Source organism: Cetorhinus maximus, chromosome 22 (assembly GCF_964194155.1).
Source record: "Cetorhinus maximus chromosome 22, sCetMax3.hap1.1, whole genome shotgun sequence".
Taxonomy (NCBI): Eukaryota; Metazoa; Chordata; class Chondrichthyes; order Lamniformes; family Cetorhinidae; genus Cetorhinus; species Cetorhinus maximus.
Genome location: NC_135900.1, coordinates 24,154,192 through 24,180,768, shown reverse-complemented (window position 1 = coordinate 24,180,768; position 26,577 = coordinate 24,154,192). Strand labels below are relative to the sequence as shown.

The following is a 26,577-nucleotide window of genomic DNA, read 5'->3' as shown; positions in this document are numbered from 1 at the left end:
AACCTATCTATATCTCTTTGCAGTTTCTTTATGTCCTCTTCACAGCTTTCATTTCCACCTAGCTCTAGCTTTGTATCGTCAGTAAACTTAGATACTTTATCCTCTGTCTCTTCATCTAACGGGTGTTTAAGTAATTAATATCGATTGTAAATAGCTGAGACCCCAGCACTGATCCCTCCATTAGTCACAGGCTGCCAACTTGAAGATACCCCATTTATCTCTACTCTCTGCTCCCTGTCCGTTAACCAATCCTCTATCCAAGCTAATATATCACCCCCCAATTCCATGACATCTGTTTCCTACCTCTGGAAGGAAAATCCTGCTCCAAAAATCAGTTTAATTTCAAAATAGTTTATGTATGTGCTATTGATCCATAATTAGCATTTAAATTTGTGTTTAGTCCAATCCAAAATCCAATCCAATAAGTACAGAAATATCCCTGAAAATTTAAGAGTAGGAACCAGACACTGACAGTTCTTGATGGTTGCAGCAAAAAAGGTGTATGTTCATATTGGCTCTCCAGTGCACAGAGACCAGAGTTGATTAAGCAGAATGATATGAGGCCCCTTTACTGCAGCAGAAAATCCCACGGTGTCTGTGTTTAAAACCGTTCTTGTGTTGGTATGTTGCAGTGAAGTCTGTCAATGAGTTCAGAGGTCATTTTTAAGAAGTGTGACTCAGGAAGTAATGGACCATTATAAGGAGGCTAAGGATTACTCTGTGCAATAGCTCATGCGTGTTTATGAAATTCTAATGTGTGCAATTATATAAGATCCATAAAAATGCCTGTTACACTTCTGATGATCAGTGTATTTATGGATCTCACTGGGGCTTTTTACATAAAGGTATCTGAGGATAGATTTTCTGCCCGTTGGCTCTGAATAATGCAGAGAAAAAAGATCTTGCTCATATTTTCTTGATTGGAGTGAATTTAATGTACAAAATCAATTTTATGTGTATCCAATCTGTTGATGAAAGTTGACAAATGGATTGATTAAAGTTTCAGTTAATACTTGTTGTAAATAAATACTAGCTAATCCTGAGTTGCTACCTATTATTGAAAGATGCAGTGCAAAGTAAAGAAATTGGGTGGTGCGGTAGATTAGCACACAGCTCCAGTCTCAGTGGGATTGAACTCTCCACTATGTCAGCTATGAAGGCTCTGACATAAAATGAGATTGAGCAGCATAACCAAAATTTGGCACAAACTGTGAATTTTAATCATAGAATGCCCAAGGGTACCTAGTAGAAATGTCAGTGGTGCCATAAGATTGTGTCTTCAGACTTTAATTAAGGCACATAGAGCAACTTCACCCTTAATCAGATAATGTTGAATTTCATTCTAACAACGAGTGGAAAGAGCAAATAAGATGTTCCATTCCAAAGCACTGACATGCCTCCCATTAAGCAAAGTTCAATTCACCAAAAAATTACTACTAACAAATAAATCTGTAAATGTAAATTAACCTTAAAACCAATATTAAAGATCACCAAACTATATCTGATATATACATGTATATGACCAAATATATTCCTATACGTTGAAAAAAAACATTTCAACAAGAATTGAGGCAGTTTATCTTGGCTCCAGATGTTTCCAATTTGAATATTATTCAAATCTCAAAAATCTCCAGATGTGACCTCATCAGTGATATCATAACCACTTGCTAATATGCAATGTGTATTACCCGTTTAAGAAAATGATGCCTCTAATATCATTTGACAGCATTAGCTATAAATTTGGCTGCAGCACCATTGATATTATCATTTTGTATATCCAAAGGATCAGTATAAGTATTGAGAAACATTTGAAGATTAAGGCTCCGTTCAAGTATACAAATGTATAGAAGCTTTCTCTAAAACAGAAATAAAATGCTGATGGAATTTTTTGGTGCAGGGGGTAGTCAATCTCAGTTCTGCTTTTGAAGAGATATAACAAGTAGATAGATGCAAGATGTATCTCCCACAGAAAGGAAATTACAGTGAGTCGCCACAGACTACTCTTGCAGTCAGCTCAAAAACTGTCATCGATCAAAGATAAATGATTCCTGTCTACCAGGAAATTATGCTTTGCAGTGAGGAGGGCAACAGGATGGGAGGAAAGAAACAAACAATGAATAAAAGGCCAGTGGTGAGTGTATCATTCTGATTCAATACAATGGGAGTTTGTCACAGGAGACAGTTTTTTTTCCCTTTAATCAGGTAGTTTGTTCCAGGAAATTAGTCATGAGATAAATTATTGTGAGACATAATTTGAAATCTAAACACTATCTTAGCTCATCAGTTTTCCTGTGCTAGTGTAAGACCATTAATTATTAATGCATATTTTGATATAATGCCTATCCTAAAGTAATATTTTGAGAAAATAATTTTGATTTCAAAATGATAGCTCACACGTACAAGGCATTGATGGACTAAAGCTTTGGGAGGCTGTTTATTTGACATAATTGAACATTGATTTTAAACCTTAGTGCATTTCCTATGTGATCGTTCCAAATTATTTATCTTCCATAACGTTTCATGTTTTCATCTTTGGGTGTTATTTAATGGGGACTGTAAGAGCAGGAAATGTGGCAGGCAGGGAGTCTTAATTAGGCGGGAGCCGAAATCTCGGTTTCCCAATGGCAGGTTGAGATGTAGGGATTGAGTCAGCGGCATGGCAGGGGCGAGTCAGGCCTCACACCATCTGGTGGCTGGTTCCTATTTTCAATACATTTGCATCCCACAGATACTTTTTGTCTTTAAAAACTTCTTCAAATTAAGTCCCACCTTCAAGGTTAAGTCAGAGGTGGACACTGGTTACATGGCCATTTAAAGGTGGCATGCACCAGTCAAGTTTGTGGAAATCTGTGGTACAGAGGAGGGGAGCAGGAGACAGCCAGCTTGGATGGAGGGTCAGAAGGGGCAAGGATGATTTGGGGTAGGGGTTGTTGGGTCAGGGACATTTATAAGGGCCTGAGGTCTTCGAGGAAGGGGACCAGGTGGGGCAGGGATGTGGAAGCATACAACAGGAAGGGCCTAGTGTCCGGTCGGAGGGGTTGCATTCTTACTGTTATGCCTGGTTGTCCAGCCTTGCAGTCTGCGATCGCTCAACCATCCTCCTCTCCTGCAATCTGCACTGCCTCTTGCTCTGCAGGAATGAGCACCTTCAAATCAGGCAATCCACCTCTAGTCCTTGCCTTCTCCCTCAAGTTGTGGATCTGCTTCTCCTGCATGACAACACGCAGATTTAGTGACATGTCAATCAACACCTAAGCCCATTGTCTGCGTGCATCCTAATCACCTATCTCAATGGTCTGTCAGTGGTACATTGGATCCAAGTACTCACAAAAGCTAGACTGTCACACACTTTGCCCTCAATTGTCATCCAGTACTGAGGCTGATCATGATTTCACCCGCCTGGCCTAGCTGCCCTCACATGCTACCTAATGGCCCCTCAAGAACCCTTTGGTAACATGCGACCATGCCACTTACCCTGACAGACCAAAAAGCTCGTTGAGCATTTTCCTGCATTGAAGCCAGGATCTTTGGAGGACCCCACAGTTGTACACCTCCTCTGTGTTCTCTGTCCAGGTTGCTCTGGTCAGGCGGAAGGGTCTTCTGTTGCCATCTGTGGAAAAGAGCATCTCCTACCGTTTCTTGACAGCTTGGAGGAAAATCTGCAGGGAGGTGTTGCTAAACCGTGAGGCCGGTTTCTGTCTAGACTCAGACATACATGTGCAGTTGCAGGGGCATGGATGTGATGGGAGGGCCCCCAGGACACAAAAGAATAATAAAGTGGGGATGATGCAGGGAGAGGTTTGAGTGGGGCAGGGGAGGTGATGAGGGTGATGAAGAGTTGCAACAGGAAATGGAACAAATTACTGCTAGAATAGAAGTGGACAGGCAAGTTGTGGCCGTTATGCAGAGCCTCACTGTTTTTCCAGGAGGCTCTTTTATAGCCCACCTGTATTTGCTGCATTGTCACCTGGCGGAGGGTTCCACCAATGAATACCCGCCACTGCCATTTAAACACACGTGCCTGCCGCCAGCCCTTTAAATTTTAATTTGAATTGTGTGTGCGCCGGCTCCCAACACGCAAGCGGAAATGGTGCCCACTTCTGGTTCCGCTGTTGGGACCTGCATGTCTCTTATTAAATCCTTCCCTTTCTCTTTTTCCATAGCCTATTTCAAAATTGAGAAATATTCTATTTTTAGCTTGTAGAATAGAAGTGACTATACTACACGAGCACATAATGGCCTTTGCCATTTAACAAAGATACAAATCTATTTATTTTAAGTAAGTAATGATTCCATTAAAATAGCAGAGAGAAGCATTTGGTATAAGCATGCTCATATGATAACATCATTAGAAGTAATTTTTGCCCTTATATGAGGAATCATGGATTTCATTGCCTCTCTCACCTCCCCCGCCACTATCATTTGCTACCTCTCTAAGTTTATATAGCTCTCCATCTGGTAATCCTGCATACTTCTTATATAATTTTCTAAATTTTTCCCGATTTGTTTTTCTGATTTGTCACTCCCCTCATTGCCTGCTTCTTATTCACACTATCTCCATTTTGTGCCATCTGCCCTTCTATCAAACCCTCCCTCTGTGCATTTCTAATTTCTCTCGGCTTTTTGATCATATTTTTTTCCCACAATTTCTGCCTTGTTTTCACCCTCTCTAACTCCTTGCTCACTCCACCTTTGCCTATATCCTGCTTCAAAGTAGGATTGTACATTAATTGTACATGATGTTTGTGATGAATACAAGTTTTGTTTTACCTGCTGCTTGCACCCTCCAACAATAACCATAGCCTCTGCTGGTCTTTGTTAGTTATTTTTCCTGTTCACTCCCCATATGAATTAGGATTATGTTGCGGTAGGTAAAATGTTTTTTCTATCCATTAGCCATTTTTGAGGATTCTTAAACCTTGACTTTACCAGCAACGCTTGGAAATGTCAGCCTACTTTTTTGTGCTCAAGTCTTTGGTGTGAAACTTGAACCCACAATTTTCCCACTCAGAGGAGAAAGTGCTACCAACAGAGTGTAGCTGGCATTCCAGTGTAGTACTGAGGGAGTGCTGTACGTTTGGAGGTAATGTATTTCAGATGAGACCAAGGTCTCGTCTGCTCTCTCAACTGGACTTAAGAGGTCCCATAGCATTATTTCGAAGAAGAGCAGAGGGGATATCCTCAATGTCCTGGGCAATATTTATCCATCACTCAACATCACTAAAAAAATTGGATTATCTGGACATTATCACATTGCTATTTGTGCAAGTTGGCTGCTGCATTTCCTACATTACAACAGTTGACTACACTTCAAAAGTACTTCATTAGCTGTAAAGCGTCCTGAAGTCGTGAAACTGTAATTCTTTTTCTTTTTTTCCAGTCTGAATGATTCAGTGCTAATACCTGCTTCAAGTGGGAGTGAGGGGAGTGATGCTTTTCAGCTGCACCCAATCAACTACTGGGCTCTCTTTGCTCTATCATAAGAAGTGATGCAACGTTTTGAATCTCTAGATGCATTTACCCATTTGAGGGCTGTATTCTCATTCCATGCATTATTGATCACTTATGGAAAATCAGAATGTATGATTCAAGGGCAATTGGAGATAGACAACAAATGCTGGCTTTGCCAGCAACACCCATGTCCCATGAAAGGATAAAAAAATGCACTGATGTTATGCAAATTATAGATTATATGGCAGTGTTCAAACCTCGTGTTTCCACAGTGTATCGACCTGGTGTTTCATTTCAAGTAAGCTCTTATGTGGCATCAATTCCTTCATGTTGTAGGATATGCCATCTTTTCTATTCTGTTTCTCCTGTTAGGCGTCAGGTTTGATTATGAAGTTAAGAGTTATAGCAATCCAGACAGTGTGATTGACACATGGAAATTTCTTCCTGTGATATATTTACATTAATCTTTCAAAACCACACAGCCCCACAGTTTTGTTAGTATATTCTAAACTACAGTGAAACTATACTTTTTCCCTTTTTTCATTTAGAGTGAAATTTAGTGTCTGGGTCACGAGAAGTTGAGTAAGAATGTGAAATAGGACATGAAAGGTATCAGTGGCAAGCAGAGGGAGCCAGAACTGGGAGAAGCCAGAAAAGGGAGAGAGAAAAATGGCGGCAGCCATTTTAAGCTGAAGCCAGAAATAAAAATGTTGTAGTTGATGTACTGTGCAGCTGAGAGATTCTGTGATGGTGGATTGTTCTTTGACAGACTTCATTCTGAGTGTTTAAACTCAACTTGTGTCAAACCATGTAGTCTGGAAACATCAATATGCGTTGATAAATCAGTGCATTATTAACTTTCAGTGCGCTGACTTTGTATAAGTTGCCAGTTATCGCTTTGACAAATTAAATGCACTGAATTCAGATTTTGTACTTTGCTGGCTTACAACATGGTGTCAAAAACTGTCATGGTAGACTGGCCTTGAACAAAATTAGTCCCACACAATGACCCATTATATTCCTTGAGATACTCTTGAAAAAATATACAGAGAGTAATTTGATCTACAAACATTATAGTCAGAAACATTTTTTTCAAATTAATGCCCAGACAATCTTCCAAATAAATCTGGTAATATTTATCTAACTATTGTTTGCCTTAAAGATAATGGTTTCAATGCCCAACAAATGAAAAATATAAAAGAATGGAAACAAAGGCATAAACCTGCATGGTTTCATTATATGGATATAAGATTCAAGATACAGGCTATTTGATGTCAATGACGTACAATGTTTCTGTTGATACTGACCTTTATTTCAACTCTAGTTCATTTTTAACTTAATGCAGGGTTGTTCTTCATAATCTAAAGTGTTCCAACTTATTTCTGCACCACCCCCAAACTTTCTCGTTCTGAGCAGTGTCCAAGTTTAAATCCAAATGTACAACACACATATAACCTTTATGGTGGTTTTCTTTTCTTCACTGTTTCTGAATTGAATTGCAAATTCCCATGCGTAATGGTTTAATTGGGTTACTTCTATTTCAAAGATGTGTTATGTAGAACGGAAAAAGGTTTCCCTATACCAGTGCTACACCAGAGCAAAAAAAATTAGGTCAGTATATTTGTAGTGCCTTTATGGTAGCTAAAGGTCCCAAGGCACTGCCAAATGTGTAAGTAAACCATTTGGCATATGGTTACTGATTATTTCAACCATGGCCATTTTGGAGACATTGTCCATAGTGCCACGTTTGCTGACAAAAATTAGCACAAACCAGGCCCTGCTCTGCACTACAGCACCTGCATGAACCCTACCATTGATGGATATGATTCTGGCTGCTAACGTTAGGCAGAAATTCTCACAAGAGCAGCAATTCGCAATCCCAAATCTGCGACAGCCTGATTCACTTTCAGTAGCAGTAGGAATTGGATAGGAGTGGTGATGAGGGCAGGGGAGAAATGAATAGTAAAGGAGAGAGAGAAAGGGGATAATAAAGAGGAAAAGGATGAACATGAAGAGAAGAAAGAAGAAGGAAATTGGTGGCAGTGAAAGAGAAAGGGAAGGGATGGTAGTGGATGATGAAAAGGATGCCAGGATCACAACTACCAGTGTATGCAGGGTCAGTGGGAATGCATTGGATTTTCAGCTCAGGCACGCGCCAGATCCGTACCCAGAAATTCCAGGCAATTCTAAATCCCCACCAACACTGAGAAGCAACTTACATTAAAACATTTTGTAAACAAATCTGCTTCTCTGGCCTGGCCCCATTTCTTTTGCAGCTCTGGTGGTGTCCACTTGTGGCTTGCTGGAGGTCAGTATTCTTCCTTTGACTCAGTGGCTTGCTTTCAGCCTTGCACCAGGTCCAAGTCGGCCAGAGAAATCGGAAGTCCCACTATTAGGTTGGGACCCGGTATGTTCAGGTCCCATCCCATTTCTAAGATGCTCCGCTGAACCTACTTTTGGAGTTATGGCAGAGTCTATTGGACTGATGGAGAACATCTGACCTACTATTTAGTATCAAGTCTGGATCATATTTTGAGATTGATTCAGGGCTGCAGCCCAATGATAATCCGACTCTTCCCTCTGTACAGCAGCAATGCTAAATCATTTTTGAAGTTTTTTAAAAATCTCAGATTTGCTGGTGCAGGATGTTGTAATTTAATTTGTGTAGAAATTAAAGGTCTGAAAATATTTGCACTGCATGGAAACTTTGTCAAGACTGGCAAGCTGTACATCCCACTATTTCTACTTTGAATCTTTAAATCTTGAAGTCATTAACATTCTGAATCCTGTTGATATGTTGATCAATATGACAGATGTTCAACTTGTATATTAATTTAGATAATTTGAAACCAGTCTTTTTTCTTTCAAATGTTTTCATTCAGTGTGACACTGACATTTTGGTTTAAGGTTTTTTTTAATTCTTTTGTGGTATGTGGCATGCAAGGTCAGTGTTTGTTGCTTATCACTAATTGCCCTTATGAAGGTGGTAGTGAGGTGCTTTCTTGAACAGCTGCAGTCCATCTGGTGCAAGTACAGTCACAGTACTGTTGTGAAGGGAATTCCAGGATTTTGACCCAGCGATGATGAAGGAACGGCGATATCATTCCTAGTTTTGTTTTATTTGTTCATGGGATGTGGGCATCATTGGCTAGGCCAGCATTTATTGCCCATCCCTAATTGCCCTTGTTCAGAGGGCATTTAAGAGTCAACCGCATTCCTGTGGGTCTGAAGTCACATTTTTAAAACATTCATTCACAGGATGTAGGCTTCGTTGGCTGGGCCAGCATTTACTGCCCATCCTTAGTTGCCCCTGAGAAGGTGGTGGTGAGCTGACTTGAACTGCTGCAGTCCATGTGGTGTAGGTACACCCACAGTGCCGTTAGGAAGGGAGTTCCAGGATTTTGACCCAGCGACAGTGAAGGAATGGCGATATATTTCCAAGTCAGGATGGTGAGTGACTTGGAGGGGAACTTCCAGGTGGTGGTGTTCCCATCTATCTGCTGCCCTTGTCCTTCTAGGTGGTAGTGGTCATGGGTTTGGAAGGTGCTGCCTAAGGAAACTTGGTGAATTCCTGCAGTGCATCTTGTAAATGGTATACACTGCTGCTACTGTGCATAGGTGGTGGAGGGAATGAATATTTGTGGATGTGGTGCCAATCAAGCAGACTTCTTTGTCCTGGACTGTGTCCAGCTTCTTGAGTGTTGTGGGAGCTGCACTCATCCAGGCAAGTGGGGAGTATTCCATTACACTCCTGACTTGTGCCTTATAGATAGTGGAGCGGCTTTGGGAAGTCAGGAGGTGGGTTACTTGTCGCACGGTTCCTCTGACCTGCTCTTGTAGCCACAGTATTTATATGGCTAGTCCAGTTTCTGGTCAATGGTAACGCCCAGGATGTTGATGGTGGGGGATTCAGTGATGGTAATGCCATTGAACATCAAGGGTCAATAGTTGGATTCTTTCTTGTTGGAGATGGTCATTGCCTGACACTTGTTGTGGCGCGAATGTTACTTGCCACTTGTCAGCCCAAGCCTGGATATTGTCCAGGTCTTGCTGCATTTGGACATGGATGGCTTCAGTATCTGAGGAGCCGTGAATGGTGCTGAACATTGTGCAATCATCAGCGAACATCCTCACTTTTGACCTTATGGTGAAAGGAAGGCTATTGATGAAGCAGCTGAAGATGGTTGGGCCTAGCTCACTACTCTGAGGAATTCCTGCAGTGATGTCCTGGAGCTGAGATGACTGACCTCCAACAACCACAACCATCTTCCTTTGTGCTAGGTACCACTCCAACCAGCAGAGAGTTTTCCCCCTGATTCCCATTGACTCCAGTTTTGCTAGGGCTCCTTGATGCAATACTCGGTCAAATGCTGCCTTGATGTCAAGGGCAATCACTCTCACCTCACCTCGGGAATTCAGCTCTTTTGTCTATGTTTGAACCAAGGCTGTAATGAGGTTAGGAGCTGAGGGGCTCTGGCGGAACCCAAACTGGACATCAGTGAGCAGGTTATTGCTAAGCAAGTGGCCATTGATAGCACAGTTGATGACCCCTTCCATTACTTTATTGATGATTGAGAATAGACTGATGGGATGGTAATTGGCTGGGTTGGATTTGTCCTGTTTTTTGTGTACAGGACATACCTGGGAAATTTTCCACATAGCCGGGTAGACACCAGTGTTGGAGCTGTACTGGAACAGCTTGGCTGAGGGCGCATAAGTTCTGGAGCACAAGTCTTCAGTACTCTTGCTGGAATATTGTCAGGGCCCATAGCCTTTGCTGTATCCAGTGCCTTCAGCTGTTTCTTGATATCATGTGGAGTGAATCGAATTGGCTGAAGGCTGGCATCTGTGATGCTGGGGACCTCTGGAGGAGGCCGAGATGGATCATCCATTCGGCACTTCTGGCTGAAGATTGTTGCGAATGCTTTGCCTTATCCTTTGCATTGCAGTGCTGGGCTCCTCCATCATTGAGGATGGGGATATGTGTGGCGCCTCCTCCTCCAGTGAGTTGTTTAATTGTCCACCACTATTCATGACTGGATGTGGAAGGACTGCAGAGTTTAGATCTGATCCGTTGGTTGTGGGATCTTAGTTCTGTCTGTCACTTGCTGCTTATGCTGTTTGACACGCAAGTAGCCCTGTGTTATAGCTTCACCAGGTTACACCTCATTTTTAGGTATGCCTGATGCTGCTCCTGGCATTCCCTCCTGCACTCTCCATTGAACCAGGGGATCCCCTGGCTTGATGGTAATGGTAGAGTCGGGTATATGCCGAGCCATGAGGTTGCAGACTGTGTTCGATACAATTCTGCTGCTGCTGATGGCCCACAGCGCCTCATGGATGCCCAGTCTTGAATTGCTAGATCTGTTTGAAATCTATCCCATTTAGCACAGTGGTAGTGCCACACAACAGAATGGAGGGTATCCTCAATGTGAAGGCGGGACCTTGTCTCCACAATAACTGTGCGGTGGTCACTGCTACCGATACTGTCATGGACAGATGCATCTGCAGCAGGCAGGTTGGTGAGGATGAGGTCAAGTATGTTTTTCCCTCTTATTGGCTCCCTCACCACCTGCCACAGACCCAGTCTAGCAGCTGTGACATTTAGGACTCAGCCACCTGAGTCAGTAGTGGTGCTACCAAGCCACTCTTGGTGAAGGACATTGAAGTCCCCCACCCAAAGCACGTTCTACACCCTTGCCACCCTCAATGCTTCTTCTAAGTGATGTTCAGCATGGAGTAGCACTGATTCATCAGTTGAGAGAGGGCAGTATGTGATAATCAGCAGGAGGTTTCCTTGCCCATGTTTGAGCTGATGCCCTGATACTTCATGGGGTCAGGAGTCAATGTTGAGGACTCCCACGGCAACTCCCTCCTGACTGTTTACCACTGTGCCGCCACCTCTGCTGAGTCTGTCCTGCCGGTGGGACAGGACGCATCTAGGGATGATGATGGTGAAGTCTGGGACATTATCTGTAAGGTATGATTCCGTGAGGATGACTAAGTCAGGCTGCTGACTAGTCTGTGAGACAGCTCTCCCAATTTGGTACTGGGCCCCAGATGTCAATAGGGAGGACTCTGCAGGTTCGACAGGGCTGTGGTTGCCGTTGTCGTGTCTGGTGCCTAGGTCGATGCCGGATGATCCGTCCAGTTTCATTCCTTTATTGTGGCTTTGTAGCAGTTTGATGCAACTGAGTGGCTTGCCAAGCCATTTCAGAGGGCATTTAAGAGTCAACCACATTGCTGTGGGTCTGGAGTTACATGTAGGCCAGACCAGGTAAGGACGACAGATTTCCTTCCCCAAAAGGACATTAGTGAACCAGATGGGTTTTTAACAACAGCCGACAATGGTTTCAATTCCAGGTTTCTGTTGAATACAAATTCCACCATCTGTCATGGCAGAATTCAAACCCAGGTCCCCAGAGCATTACGCTGGTCTCAGGAATATTAGCCCAGTGACAATACATCTATGCCACCGCCTCACCTTATGGGGAGGATGATGTGTGGCTTGGAGGGAAACTTGCAGGTGGTGGTGTTCCCCGGTGTCTGCTGCCCTTGTCCTTCTAAATGATAGAGGTCGCAGGTTTGGAAGGTGCTGTCGAAGGAGCATTTAGCAAGTTCTGGTAATGCATATTTTATATGGCACACACTGCTGCCACTATATGGCAGTGGTAGAAGGAGTGAACGCCTAATGTGTGAATGGGTGCTGATTAAGCAGACTGCTTTGTCCTGGATGGTATCAAGCTTCTTGAGTGCTGTTGGAGCCGCAAGTGGAGAGTATTCCGTCACATTACTGACTTGTGCCTTGTTGATGGTGGACAGACTTTGGGGAGTCAGGAGGTGAGTTTCTCACCACAGGATTCCCAGCCTCTGACCTGCTCTTGTAGCCACAGTATTCATATGGCTAGTCCAGTTCGGTTTCTGGTCAAGGTAACCCTGAGGCTATTGATAGTGGGGGATTCAGCAATGGTAATGCCAATGCATGTAAAGGGGGATGATTAGATTCTCCCTTGTTGGAGATGGTCATTACCTGCCACTTGTGTGGTGCGAATGTTACTTACCACTTATCAGCCCAAGCCAGAGTGTTGTCCAGGCCTTGCTGCATATGAACATGGACTGTTTCAATATCTGAGGAGTTGTGAATGATACTGAATATTGTGCAATCATCAGCAAGCATCCCCATTTCTGACCTTATGATGGAGGGAAGGTCATTGATGAAGCAATTGAAGATGATTGGGCGCAGGACACTACCCTGAGGAACTCCTGCAGTGATGTCCTGTGTCTGAGCAAGCAACTATATTTAGCAGTGGCAGCTGACACCCAAAAAATGGGTTTGCTAACCCTCTGCTAAAATGGCAGAAATACAGATCTCTGGCAAATGCGTAAAGCATTCATATATGTTTAACTCATGGTGTAATTTCAGAGTCCTTATTTTTAGCTGCATATGTTCTTCCTCTCTTCATTATCAATTATCTATTTGTAGCAATTTATGGCTTTCTTATTGTAGTCAATAGAACTGAATGTCAGCTGCTGTGTATAACTGATCCATAGTGCCCATTTTGCACCATCACCTGAGATAAATTTCTGCTCCTTTAACTTTGATATATGTCTTCTGATGTACATTTCCTCATGTAATATAGATGTTAGCTTGACACAAAACAGTTAACACAGATTGATAGAGTCCTTATCTCCGTAATCTTCACCAGCCCCACAACCCTTTGAGATTTGTATTTCTCTAATTCCAGCTTCTTATCCATGCCCTGTTTACTTTGTCCCACCAGCTGCTTCGGGCTAAAGCTGTGGAATCCCCTCCCTAAACCTCTCAGCCTCTCTACCTCTCCTTCTTTAAGATGCTCCTTAAAACCTACTTCTTTGACCCAGCTTTTGTTCACCAATCCTAATACCTCCTTATGTTTTCAGTATCAATTTTTTCCTTATAATGCCTGAGTAAAGTGCCTTAGATGATTTTACTATGTTAAAGACACTATAGAAATGCAAGTTGTTGTGTTGTTACTTTTCTAAGAAATAACATTCACGTACTTTCTATTTGTTTTAATGAGAGTCAGTTTGCTGATTCCTATTCCCAACAATGCACCCAATACAACAGGTAAGAGGGTGACCAGCCCTTAAATTTATGCCAATGTCATTATAGAAACTAGCCTACCCTGAGATTGACAGCACCCTGGTGATCACTCTTTCACCATTTTCATTCCTTCCCTTAGTCTTGATTTCCACTTACTCACAGCACTAGCTCAAATTCATGCTCACCATTCATTTACATCAAATGTATACTTTAATACAATGTGCTACTTTGTTTTTAGTTGTTTAAAAAAAAAATTGTGGATTAAAATTCTAGTTCAGATTAAGGGAAGTTTAATATTACAAATATCTTGGGGATTATGAGGTTGCTTTTAGGGCTAAGAGTTTTTCTTTCTTTATGGTATACTCATAAGTCAGCACAGTGTGGTAGTTTTAGTACTTATATGCTTACCATTTAACCTCCTGCTGCAGGAGATTATCACGTCTTCCTGAGATCCACTTGTCTGTCATTAACCCTATTTCACATGTTCCTACCTTGTATTCGACAAATTTCATTGTCAAAGTTAATTTTTATTCGACTGAACTGCTGATTTATTTGTTCTGAGAAAATGTCCAACCGGTTGCCAAAGAGGAAGCAAGCGTGGAAAGTTCCTGCTGTGAACAGTTGTGAGGGAAGCTTTTTATGCTGCTGTTTGTCATCTTTTTGAATTAGTAGGCTTTCATCACTCATGAGAATCTAAACAGCATTTCATGGGACTCCATTAAATACCTTCTATAAAGCACACAACATTTTATTTCCCAGTAATTTGTCCCCACCCCATTCCGCTCCGTGGTATTATAGTATTAGTCATGTGGCGCTGCACAGCTTCACATCTGACGTCCCAGTTGATTTGGTTATATTTACTTGCCGTACAGCTTCAACCATGTTCCATGGACTCTGAGAAAAGAAAGCTGAGAACTTTTTGTCACGACTTTTCAATATGTTTCATGAAAACGAACTCAATATAAGGCAGTAATTCAATCTCTGAGGCTCTGCTGAGAATCAGAAATGCTCAGGCTTCGCCCTTGCGGTTTATGATGTGATTAGAATGGCTTGATTGAATTACTGCCTTGTAACTGTGTTACATGCAATGAAATAAAATCTGATATCACTGCAGTACAAATCATATAGTATGATGGAACTGTAGTTCAATTTCAGCCTAACTGCCTTCAATTGTCAGCTGCTTTTCGTCTGTATGTTCCACAACTGTCTTCACGAGTGCCGTGTTTTCCTCACAAAATTTCATAATATTAAAAAAATGTCATGTACCATTTGTGAGGATGGAATCTGGCACATAGGTAGCTTTAGTATGTAGTCATGAGCAGGAATTACAGATTAAGGATATAAGGCTACGTACTGAGCTGTTCTTTAATGCAGTACATTGTCACCATAAGTAGTCACACTCTGCAAATGAATACAATTTATTCCATACAATTTCAAACAGTTTATACACTTTTACTTAATTTTTCCCTTGGCCTACTAAATTTCCTCCTCAATCTCTCCCTTCCTTTAGAAGTACAGAAAATCACCAAAACTACGTTGGGGATAGTCTTCAGGTACAGAGTATGAGTGGTCCAGATTTCCATTTTATCCAAAATCTGCTCAGTGTTACAAGAGTGGCAGAGACTTTGTGCAGAATGTCTAAGATGTTTTTATGTAGGCTCTCAACCTTATGAACTTTCTTTTCCATCAAAAATTCTTTAAATAAAAAGTTTTAGATGAAAAGAATCAGTTTGGGTTACTCTGTTATTGCCTCAATGCTTTAGTTTGTTCATGTACAAAATAAATTTGATATCATGCAGTTCCCACACATAAGGCACTTTATTCATATAAGTTTACTCAATCTCCTCAAGTATGCATTGTGTTTATTTTGCATATAAAGACTTACACCCCAACTGGTTTAAAATTAATTCAAATATACAATTTTAATGTATTAAAATAACTGAACAGAGAATACTCCGACGATTACTCTTTAACAGTTTACACAAGTAATTCCTATTTTGAGTCTTGTTACACAAATGAAATTTAGAACTGGATTCAAACCATCAAACTGCAGCAGTGTACTCTAAGATGGCTATACTATATATATATATATATATATATATAAGAACAAATGGTTTAATATACATTAGACTGATATTCGCTGTAATATTCTCAGCTATTCAACACCAAAACAATAATGAAGGAAAATTTAAAATGAAAACTACTGCCCCACAGTTAGAATTATCCCCCATATTTATTTGCCTCACTTTTTTATTCCTATTTTTTATACGTTGACGTTATCTTGAGGCAATAGATACAAGTTGTTCCCTTTGTTCCATTGACTTTGAAGGGGAGGACAGGTAGATTTTGGTTGATAGCGCTGATTGTAACACACTCACAATCCTGTCATTTAATTTACCATTGCAGAAGAACTAATTCACTTTGGGCAGGATTTTCAGCCCCCACTGGGAGGTGGGCAGATGGGCACGAACATTTCTGCCGCCATGCCGGTTTGGTGGCACCATCCCACTCCAGACAATTTCCCAGAGACAGGATCGGCGGTCAAAGGCTGCAGGTTGCCCAGCTGCTGGGACTGTTTTTTATTTTGAAAGTTTAAAAAGTTGAGAGAGGGCATCTCAAAATGGAGGCTCCCTCTCTCTCACTCTCTCTTTCCCTCTCCCTCTTACTGCAGGTTTATTCTCCTTCTGAGCTGGAGAGCCTCTTATTGGTCCTCCAACTTTGAGAGCCCACCTGATGTCCTGAATTGGATGGCAGGCCCGGCCTCTGGCCACTAATTGCCAATTTGGGGAAAATCACTGCCGAATGTTTGTTTCCCACATGATGGCCAGAATTTTTAGCTTGGTGGGTGGGCGCGCGCCCTACCCGACCGAGCGAGAAATGACGCGCGATCATGTTGGCTGCGCAAGCTGACGTCAACATGCAGTCATGTGATAGTTCGGTCAATTTGGACAATTAAAAGTCCTATTAAGGCCATTAATTTATCAATTGACGTTAATTTTTCACTGCCCGCTCAACCTAATGGTGAGCGGGCAGGTGAAAAGGCCAAGCGGCCTTTGCGTTTTTTTGAATCTTGTCCATGGGCGGGATTGAGGTTTTCAGAAGCAAATACAAATAAAATAAAAACTTTATTTTTAATTAAAAACATGTCCCTGCTCATGTTTTATCACGTTTTTCTGCTCTTCATTATTTAAAAAAATATTTCTTCATCTTCCTGAGGCAGTTCCGTGCCTCAGGGAGATTATTCAGCGCTCTCTTGCGCGCGTGTGCGAAGTTCGCGCTAGGCCTGCTCGCCCTCCTCCCCCTGCCCACACAGTGCTGCTGCTCGCGTATCACACTGGACGGGCTTTAATTGGCCCACCAGCGTGGAATCACGGTGCGCTGTTGATTGCGGGCGGCGGTCGGCTTCCTGATCGCCCAATCCTGCATGACAAGGGAAAAATTCTGCCCAGTGTGTGGGGTCGTGGCACCCATTTGACCCCTACATTGGGGTCCCATCCTAAAAGGCAAAGTCCTGCCCTATGTGTCAGCTCGTTGTTTGGAAAGGGTTAATATTGATAATAAACAAAAACAGAATTACCTGGAAAAACTCAGCAGGTCTGGCAGCATCGGCAGAGAAGAAAAGAGTTTAACTCTTTTCTCCGCCGATGCTGCCAGACCTGCTGAGTTTTTCCAGGTAATTCTGTTTTTGTTTTGGATTTCCAGCATCCGCAGTAGTTTTTTGTTTTTAATATTGATAATGTTCAGTGTATTTATGTTACAGTCCTAGGGATTGCATTGCAAAGCACTAATTGCTCTGTCTCCTTTCCAACATGATGTATTGAAAATACTGTTTTACCATCATTGCTCCATGCATGAGTGAAGTACATTTAATACAACATTTTTAGATATTTCTAGTTATCACAGTTTGAAGTGTAATGCTCCACACTTCAAGCCCTGGTTACACTATTCCCTTGTGCCCAATATGGAGAACAATAAGAAATGAATTACATTAAAAGAAAACATGAAAATGTTATTCAACTATGAATACACATTTGGTTTGCAATTGAGAACTCATTACCTTGGGGTATTATAAATTTGACTGATTTTGTTGTAAATTGTGATAATGAGATTGAATTTTTTGTTTTGATTTCCTTTAGGTAATTGATATAGGATCAGGAAAGGGCTATTTGAGTTCTTACTTGTCCATGCGATATGGCCTAAATGTGTATGGCATCGATTCTTCCAGCACCAACACCAGTGGGGCGAATGAGAGGAACAGAAAATTAAAAAGATACTGGAAAGTTTATCAACGTCAAACAAAGCATCTGAACCAAGATTCTGTTCCAGAACACCTGGATGAAAAGCCAATGAATAATGTGGAAAGTTTTAAGGAAATCAAGGAACAGATTGGCCATGGTGGGGAGCAAGAGAGTGGTCTGCTAAATCAGACTGGCCGTGTACAGCCACCTGTGCAGACTCCTATTTCTGCCACTTCCTTAGAGTCAGAAACAATTGAGGAAAAGAATAGAGATGTATCTGCACAGATTGTGGGATCAATTGAAGACCAATTTAATGGTGCTGAGAATCTGTTTCTGGAACTTCTGTCAACTGATGCTGTGGAAATGAGTTCACTTTTAAGGAAAAAGAAAGATCTGGATGAAAAAGAGAAAGAGAGAAGGAAAACTGCAAGCTTAGAGGCCAAAGCAAAGCGAATTAAAGAGGCTAATCTGTATTCCCCATTAACACTGCATGTTACTGCCACAACAGAACTCCAAGACATCATTTCTGACATAAAGGTTAGCCTTCCTTAGATAAAGTCCAATGTCTTAAGATGTATATTAAGATTGTGTGAGTAACACAGTGGGTTAATACACTCTCTTTTCACCTTTGGAACCGAGTTTGAATTCAGGCTAGGATGATGGCTTGAAAGTAATCTCTTTCAGCTAACTATAAGGGTGAATTATGATAGCCATCCCAATTCTGTGTGCGTTGTGTGTGTGCGCGTTTGTGCATGTACTCTCCTATCAATGAATGCATATGATGGTTCTGGCTGGTGAGGAACATAGAAAGATTCATACAGCTACAATCAGAAGACACTCTTCCAAGATTCGGAAGTTGGGATTAAAACACATTGTTGAGTTGTGAAAGGTGAGCTATGCCTGCATCAAGTTTTTTTGTACTTGATTTGGGAGGTCAAAATAAGGGCCTTGGGTAGGAAATATAGAAAATAATATTTCCTTTCTTTAGCTCTGTTATCCCTCAAATTGATGAGCCCCAAAAATATATCAAGTAGATATGATGTTGTGGTCCATTTTATGTGTCTTTAAGGCACTGAAGTTAAGCTTGTTAGTTCTATATATGTACTATTTCAAAAGGATAAAATACTTTTACCTAATGGACTATTTTGTGCATAACATTGTGACTGCCACAAGGTGGCAGGCACTCAACTTACCTTTTTTTACAACTATAAACAGCATCTGAACAATTTATAAAAAATTCTTTTGATTTGATTTTAAATAGGTCATTTAATGAAAATTGAGATTTTTAACAGCTGTTCTACTGCAACAAAAGGACAATATTTTAGTTGAACTTTAGCCATTGAAATGTTACCGAAATTAGAATAAAGGGTATATAACATTATTTCCACTCACTGAAATATAAAATATGGTTGAGATCATTCCGACCAGATCAAACCTTGTTAAAAGAGTGAGTTTGTCCGATAGTAAATGCTTTGTGTGGTGTAGTACTGAGCTATACAGTCCCAGGAAGTTTCTTGGTTAGCAGCCTACAATGTTCTCAGTTATCTGATTCCAGCTGGGGAATTGGTGAGGCTACAGCAGTTGACTGTACTATGTTCAGGTCTTGGAGGAAAAGAAATCGGGCAGGGTTCCTACTCCTGTCCGATGACTCATAAAGAGTACAATAATAAGTATAGAAGAAGGAGATTTTGGCTTATTTAACTCATTCTTTCATGGAAACCAATATTCTTCCCATCTCACCATCTCAACTGCCTCTTAAATGGTTTCAGAGTATTTGCCTATTGGAAATTGCACTTACCAGATAGTGATCAGGTGGGATAAGATACTGGAAGGACAGCACTTGTTGAACTGTAACTAGCACATGAGATTTACTAAAATTGAACATATTATTTTATCTAAGATCCATAAAAATCAATGTTCAGAGAGCTGCTCCTCAGCAGGTGCTCCAGGCCATTTCTTGGTTTGATTTGTCATGTAAATGGAACAAGGACTTTACTGCTTACTTTCCAGGACTCTATGATGGTCGGTCTGCACACCTGTGGTGATCTTGCCTCAGATACTTTGCGCATTTTCATGACTAAACCGGAGCTCAAAGCTGTTTGCAGTGTGGGCTGTTGCTACCATCTTCTTTCGGAGGAGTTTGAATTATCAGGTGACAGCAAAGGTAAGCAAAGGACTACCAAGCAAAATAGGGTATGTGATTTGTCAGTAGAGTGCTGTAATTGGAAACTGCTGAACCTAATGAACACATAGGTCAAAATTTTTGGGTTGGTGAGCAGGGGCGGAGCCCGCTCGCTGAAGCATAAAATGACACCCAGTGACGTTGGGCGGGTGCCCCGACGTCACTGCATGTCATTTAGATTTTCAGATCGGCGGGTGTGCAGCCGACTCAGCTGTGTGCCTCCTAAACTGTCAAAGGCCTATTATGGCCATTTAAATAGTAATTAAAACAATTAACAGGGCTGTCTGTCCAATTTGAAGGTTTGTGGGCAGGTGAAGAGCCCAGGCGGCCTTCGCATTTTTCATGGAACCTCATCCACGGGTGAGATGAGGTTTCATGAAGTGTTTATAAATTGAATAAAAATTTTTATAAAAACTCATTGCCACGTCCCAGCTCATGTGACACTGTCACATGAGGGGACATATCTTAAAATTTTTTCTTTATTTAAATTTTTGAAACTTAAACTAATGTCCCTCAGGGAGATTTCTGTGCATGCGCAAAAGAGCGCAGGCCCTGACTCAGGGAACACCCCCCCCCCGCCCACACAGGGAGCGCACAGCCCACGCAAGATGGCAGTGTGGACCCGATCGGGGGCGCTGATCAGGTCCGCGCCTGCCCCCGCACAGCCCCCCCCCCAACGGGGGGAAAATTCTCCCCATACAGTGTGCTGTGGGAGTTAGATTCCTGGTTGTGCTGGTTGCAGCATTTTGTGAAGAAAATGAACAAGCAAAATGGAAAAAAAAAGCTCAAGGTATTAGAAAATGAATGGATACATTTTATTTCCTTGGAATAAACATGTTTATTAAATTGAAGTGACATGAATTTGACTTTTGCTGAGGGATGAAGCCAGGGAATGATGTAAACATGAGAATGGGGATTTAAATTTGCGTCATGGGACTAGGAGCCAATGTGATAGCATGGACAGGGATGATGGCTGCACAGGTTAGGATACGGGTAACAGAGATTTTGATGAACTGAAATTTATGAAGGTTTGTAGGTTGGCCAGGAAAGCATTCGTCAGTTGGAAGTCACAAAGGCATGAACAAGGGTTACAGCAGCAGATGGGCTCAGGCAAGTATGGAAGCAGACAGTGCAACAGACGTGGAAGTAGGTGGCCATTATGATGGAGAAGCAATGACACAGGTGCCCAACATGGGGTAAAATAGAATGCTAAGCTCTAACTAACACCAGCCTGTGATGGTGACCAAGGAGAGATATAGAATCATTGACAAGGAGGCAGAGTTTGTGATGGGAGCTGAAAGCAGTGACTACAGTTTCCTGATACTTGGCTGGGGCAAAATGCAATTCATCCAATACTGCATGTTGGACAATCGGCCTGACAAATTAGACATAGTTGAGGTGTCAAGCGAGACGGAGGAGAAGTAGAACTGGGTGTTGTTGGTACACTTGGATAAATTGAAATTTTCTACTGTTAAGTGCTGATAAAACCAAAGCCAACCTCTTTGGCTCCTGATGGTACCTTTATAGCCTCCCCAGCTGCCACCCGAGTCTCAGTTTGGAGATGAGAAATCTTGATGCTTGGTTTATTGTTAAACTCATCTTCTTTCCTCACATTCATCTAATGTTAAGACCATTTTCTTTTATCTGCAGAATATTGACTAGCTCTGTCTTTCCTTTGCTGGTCATGACCCTCAATAGCGTATAACATGTCCAGAAGGCAGCGGACTATGTCGCCTCCTGCATAAAATCCTGCACATCCATGCAAAGTTCTGTTATTCCGTGTGCTATTGATTCACATTTGAAAATATTAGGACTAGGGCTGGTAATTGATTATTACTTTTTAGTTTTGATTTTAAACTTCTCGCCCTCATTCTCAAATCCATGCATGAATCTCAGCCATCCACCTCAAAAATCCCACCCCCCCAGCCATCATCCCTACACACACCATGGGCTACTCCAAAACCAGATTATTTCTTGTCCTTTACTCCCGCCACTAAACCATTGATATCATTCTGAACCCTTCTAAAAATCCATTTCTTCAATTGTGTTTTTCCCCCTAGCTTCCATTTCTTTTTCTCTTTTCGCTCCTATTTAATATCCTTTTAGTTCCCCCATCCTGGAAAACGCTCTTCAAACATGTTCTTCACGCGAGGAATACTATAGAAATATAAATTGGGAAATGTAAGAATTGTAGGAATTAGTTATGAGAGAGACACCTAATGGATATAAAGGTGGGATACCGATTGGCAGGTGGCAAGTTTCGAATCTTCAGTATGCTTGATGACACTATTCTGCTCGCTAACTCAGTGGACGAGCAACAGGAGTTGGTGGATTGTCTTCATTAAGTTAACTGGAAATACAGTCTCTTGATCAATGTCGACAAGACAAAGGCGATGGGGATTGGTGGAAAGATCTGAAAGATTCTGATTAACGGAGTTCAGCTTGAACAGGTTGATACCTTCTGCTGTCTTGGGTCACTCATCACAAAAGATGCAAAGTTTACCAAAGAATTTGGGCTAGACTTAACAAAGGTCTGTGTTGTGAACCCACTTATGGAGCCACAATATCTTAATTACAATGAAAACTCATCTTTTGAAAGCCTTTGTGTGGCCGGTGACAATGTATGGCTCTGAAAGCTGCACTATCAAGAAGAGTGACGAGGCTTGAATAAAGGCATTTGAAATGAAAAGATGCAGACGGATATTACATGTGTCATGGACGGCAAAGCGGACAAATAATTGGGTGCTCGAGAAAGCTGGTGTTTAGAGGAACTTGTTTGAGGCAGTAATATCCTGAAGTTCACATATTTTAGATGCAAACAGGAAGGGAGTGTTTGGAAAAAGAGGCAGTACAAAGTAAAACACCTTGAAACCCAAGATGGCATGGATGGATAATATCAGAATGTAGACTGGCTTCTCCATGGGACAAGCACTGAGGGCAACGGAGAATAGAAATCAGTGGAGAAAGATTGTTCATAGTGCGGCCAACCCTCAGAACGAGGACAGATGAAAGACAAGGCAAGGAATTGTACAAAAATTGCCTGAGGGTAACTGGAATTAATAGTCATTTATTATACTTAAATATCTACTGCAGGTTGCCATCATCTCTGGATAGGGTGAGGGGCGGATGATTCTGCTATTTTAAAAGTTACCATTTCGGCAAGGTGATGTTTCCCTCTTAGCTTTGAATGGTGTTTCTTCAGAGCTGGGGAAGCCATTTCCTAGCTCATGTCCTATGTACACTCAAGGAAAGTACTTTTCTTTACCATTTATGATATACATTGTGAAATAGGAAAGTTTTGGTAGGCGATTTGACTTTGATGGGGTGGGGGGCATTCCAATTGACCAAAATACTGTTGCTACCCAATGATGATATGTGCACTTTTGACAGGGTTCATAAAATAGCAATCAGAGAATTAAACCTAGCTATTACTGAGACTAATAATCGTGCATCCACATTATCCCAATTAGAATTAACTCACACCAACATAAATGAGGGAGTCAATCAGAGTTCTAATTCTGAAGTTATATGGCTGGATACCACACAATGTGGCTCATTTATGCATTGATCCATTGCAGCAGCTGTCACCAGTAAATTTGCAAAACAAATCTGAGAGGCTAAAAATTGTAAATCTATGAAATATGCTTAAAAGCAACTTTTTTTTCAGAATAAATTATCTGAGAAATAAGCTGTGTAGCAGAAAGTGAGATTGGGGCTAACATCATTTATATGAAAATGTGATTTTAAGTTAAAGTTGCTTTCAAGGAGCTAAGATTTTTCAGGACAGCCACATCTTGGGGATTTACATCCAAAGTTAGGCAAATTGCCTATCCAGGTACTTTAGGCAATGGAGGTAACATCCCATCAAGCATTCATATACTCTCACACTTCTGAGCTTTGCAGAAGCTGGGCATTGGAATTAGCAGGTTTAATTGGCAACTCTACTGGTCAGACCCCATAGAGACAAAGAATCATGAATCAACCTTGCCACATTTTGCATGTCAATTTGTAAGAACTGTTGAGAGATAGGTAAAATCTAGCCAGTCATTTTTTAAATATTCTTGCATGGGATATGAGTGTCACTGCCTAGGCCAGCATTTTTATTGTCCATCCCTAATTGCTCTTGAGAAGGTGGTGGTGAGCTCCCTTCTTGAACCGCTGCAGTCCATGTTGTGTAGGTACACCCACAGCGTTATCGGGGAGGGAATTCCAGGATTTTGATCCAGCAACAGTGAAGGAACGGCGATATAGTTCCATGACAGGATGGCGTAAGGCTTGGAGGATAACTTGCAAGGTATGGTGTTCCCATGCTCTGCTGCCCTTGTCCTTCTGGTGCTAAAGGTCATGGGTTTGGAAGGTGCTGTCGATGGAGCCTTGGTGATTTACTGCAGTGCATCTTGCAGATGGTACACACTGCTGCCATTGTGCTTCGGTGGTGGAGGAAGTGGATATTGAAGGTAGTGGACAGAGTACCGATTGAGTGGGCTGCTATGTCCTAGATAGTGTCAAGCTTCTTGAGGTTGTTGAAGCTGCACTTCTCCAGGAAAGTGGAGAGAATTCCATCACATTCCTGACTCGTGCCTTGTGGATGGTGAACAACCTTTGGGGAGTTAGGAGTTACTCTCTGCAGGATTCCCAACCTGTTACCTGCTTTTGTAGCCACAGAATTTATATGGCTGGTCCAGTTCATTTTCTGGTCAATGGTAACCCTCAGGTCTTTGTCTGACACTTATGTGGCGTGACTGTTACTTGCCAATTATCGGCCTAAGCCTGGATGTTGTCCAGGTCTTGCTGCATGTGGGCATGGACTGCTTCAGAATCTGCGGAGTCACAAATGGTGCTGAACATTGTGCAATCATCAGCAAACGGTAAGTCATCGATGAAGCAACTGAAGATGGCTGGGCCTAGGACACTACCTTGAGGAACTCTTGCAGTGATGTCCTAGCACTGAGATGAATGGCCTCCAACAATCACAGCCATCTTCCTTTGTGCTAAGCATGACTCCAACCAGTGGAGATTTTTCCCCCCGATTCCCTTTGACTTTTGCTAGGGCTCCTTGATGCCACACTCGGTCAAATGCTGCCTTGATGTCAAGGGCAGTCAGTCTCACTTCACCTCTTGAGTCCGGTTCTTTGGCCCATGTTTGGACTAAGGCTGTAATGAGGTCAGGAGCTGAGTAGCCCTGGCGGAACCCAAACTGGCATCAGTGAGCAGGTTATTGCTGAGAAAGTGCCACTTGATAGCACTGTCGACGACACTTTTCATCACTTTGCTGATGATCAAGAGTAGATTGATGGGGTGGTATTTGTCCGGCTTGGTTTTGTTCTGCTTTTTGTAGACAGGACAGACCTGGTCAAATTTCCACATTGCCAGGTAGATGCCAGTGTTGTAGCTGTACCGGAACAGCTTGGCTAGGGGAGCAGCAAGTTCTGGAGCACAAGTCTTCAGTACTATTGCCAGATATTGTTAGGGCTCATAGCCTTTGCTGTATCCAGTGCCTTCAGGCATTTCTTGATATTACGTGGATTGAATCGAATTGACTGAAAACTTGCATCTGTGACGTTGGGGACCTCAGGAGGAGGCTAAGATGGATCATCCACTAGGCACTACTGGCAGAAAATTGTTGCAAATGCTTCAGCCTTATCTTTTGCACTAATGTACTGCACTCTCCCGTCACTGAGGATGGTGATTATTGTGGAGCCTCCTCCTCCAGTAACTTGTTTAATTGTCCACCACCGTTCACGACTGGATGTGGCAGGACTGCAGATCATTTGTTTGTGGAATTGCTTAGCTCTGTCTATCGCTTGCTGATTTCACTGCTTGGCATGTAAGTAGTCCTGTGTTTAGCTTCACCAAGTTGACACCTTATTTTTAGGTATGCCTGGTGTTGCTCCTCGCATGCCCTCCTGCACTTTTCATTCAACCTTAAGAAAAGAACCAATGGGCCCAGAGCAAACCTTGAATTGATCTGGTAAGAGGGCTATCCCAAAGGATATGTTTGCTTTGACAGTTAATGGGAATAGAGTGGTGTGTTTTTGCTATTTTCTTTATTGAGGAAGAACCAAAATTAAGTTGGAGTAAGGTAATATATTTGCTGTAAGTGTTATCCTGTGCATTTACTTACTGACAGCTAACAATTGGGAATTCTGACCATGTTCCACTGATGGGCTAATTGATCCCCCTTTCAGAATATTGGAGACATACACATCATTTTTATCATCTTTAGCTCTTCAACTTCCCCCTCCCCACCCACCCCATGGGCAGGATTTTGGAGTTGATTTGAGGGGCAGGAACGGAGGCAGGTAGGCATGGAATTCCCCAGTATTGGCCAGCTCCCCACCATAGTCCTGATTTCCAGCCATTTTCCCGAAGGTCCGATCAGGCGCAGAGGGCTACCTGCCCATAAGCGGCAGACAGCTTGTTAACTCAGTTAAGAGGCCAACTAAGGCAGTTGATCAGAGGCCAATTGGAATTTACCAGTCAGCCTGCGGGACCCCTGTGGCATTGGGAGCCCAGCAGAAGCCAGGAGGCAACCTCCTGGCAGCAGATCGGGGGGGGCCAGAACTCCAGGATCACTTTCAGCCCTCCCCTCTACATGTCCTATAGCCGCAATACCTACCTGG

The 26,577-nt window shown here is 42.2% G+C and overlaps 1 protein-coding gene across 1 annotated transcript in view; it reads left to right on the top strand.

The window, feature by feature from the left end:
• Window positions 1–26,577, top strand: part of mettl25 (methyltransferase like 25) — an 88,304-nt gene that overhangs the window by 16,128 nt on the left and 45,599 nt on the right. Inside the window, 2 exon segments of the mRNA XM_078567933.1 lie at window positions 17,671–18,309; window positions 19,783–19,936. Of these exon segments, the coding sequence (XP_078424059.1) occupies window positions 17,671–18,309; window positions 19,783–19,936 (793 nt within the window).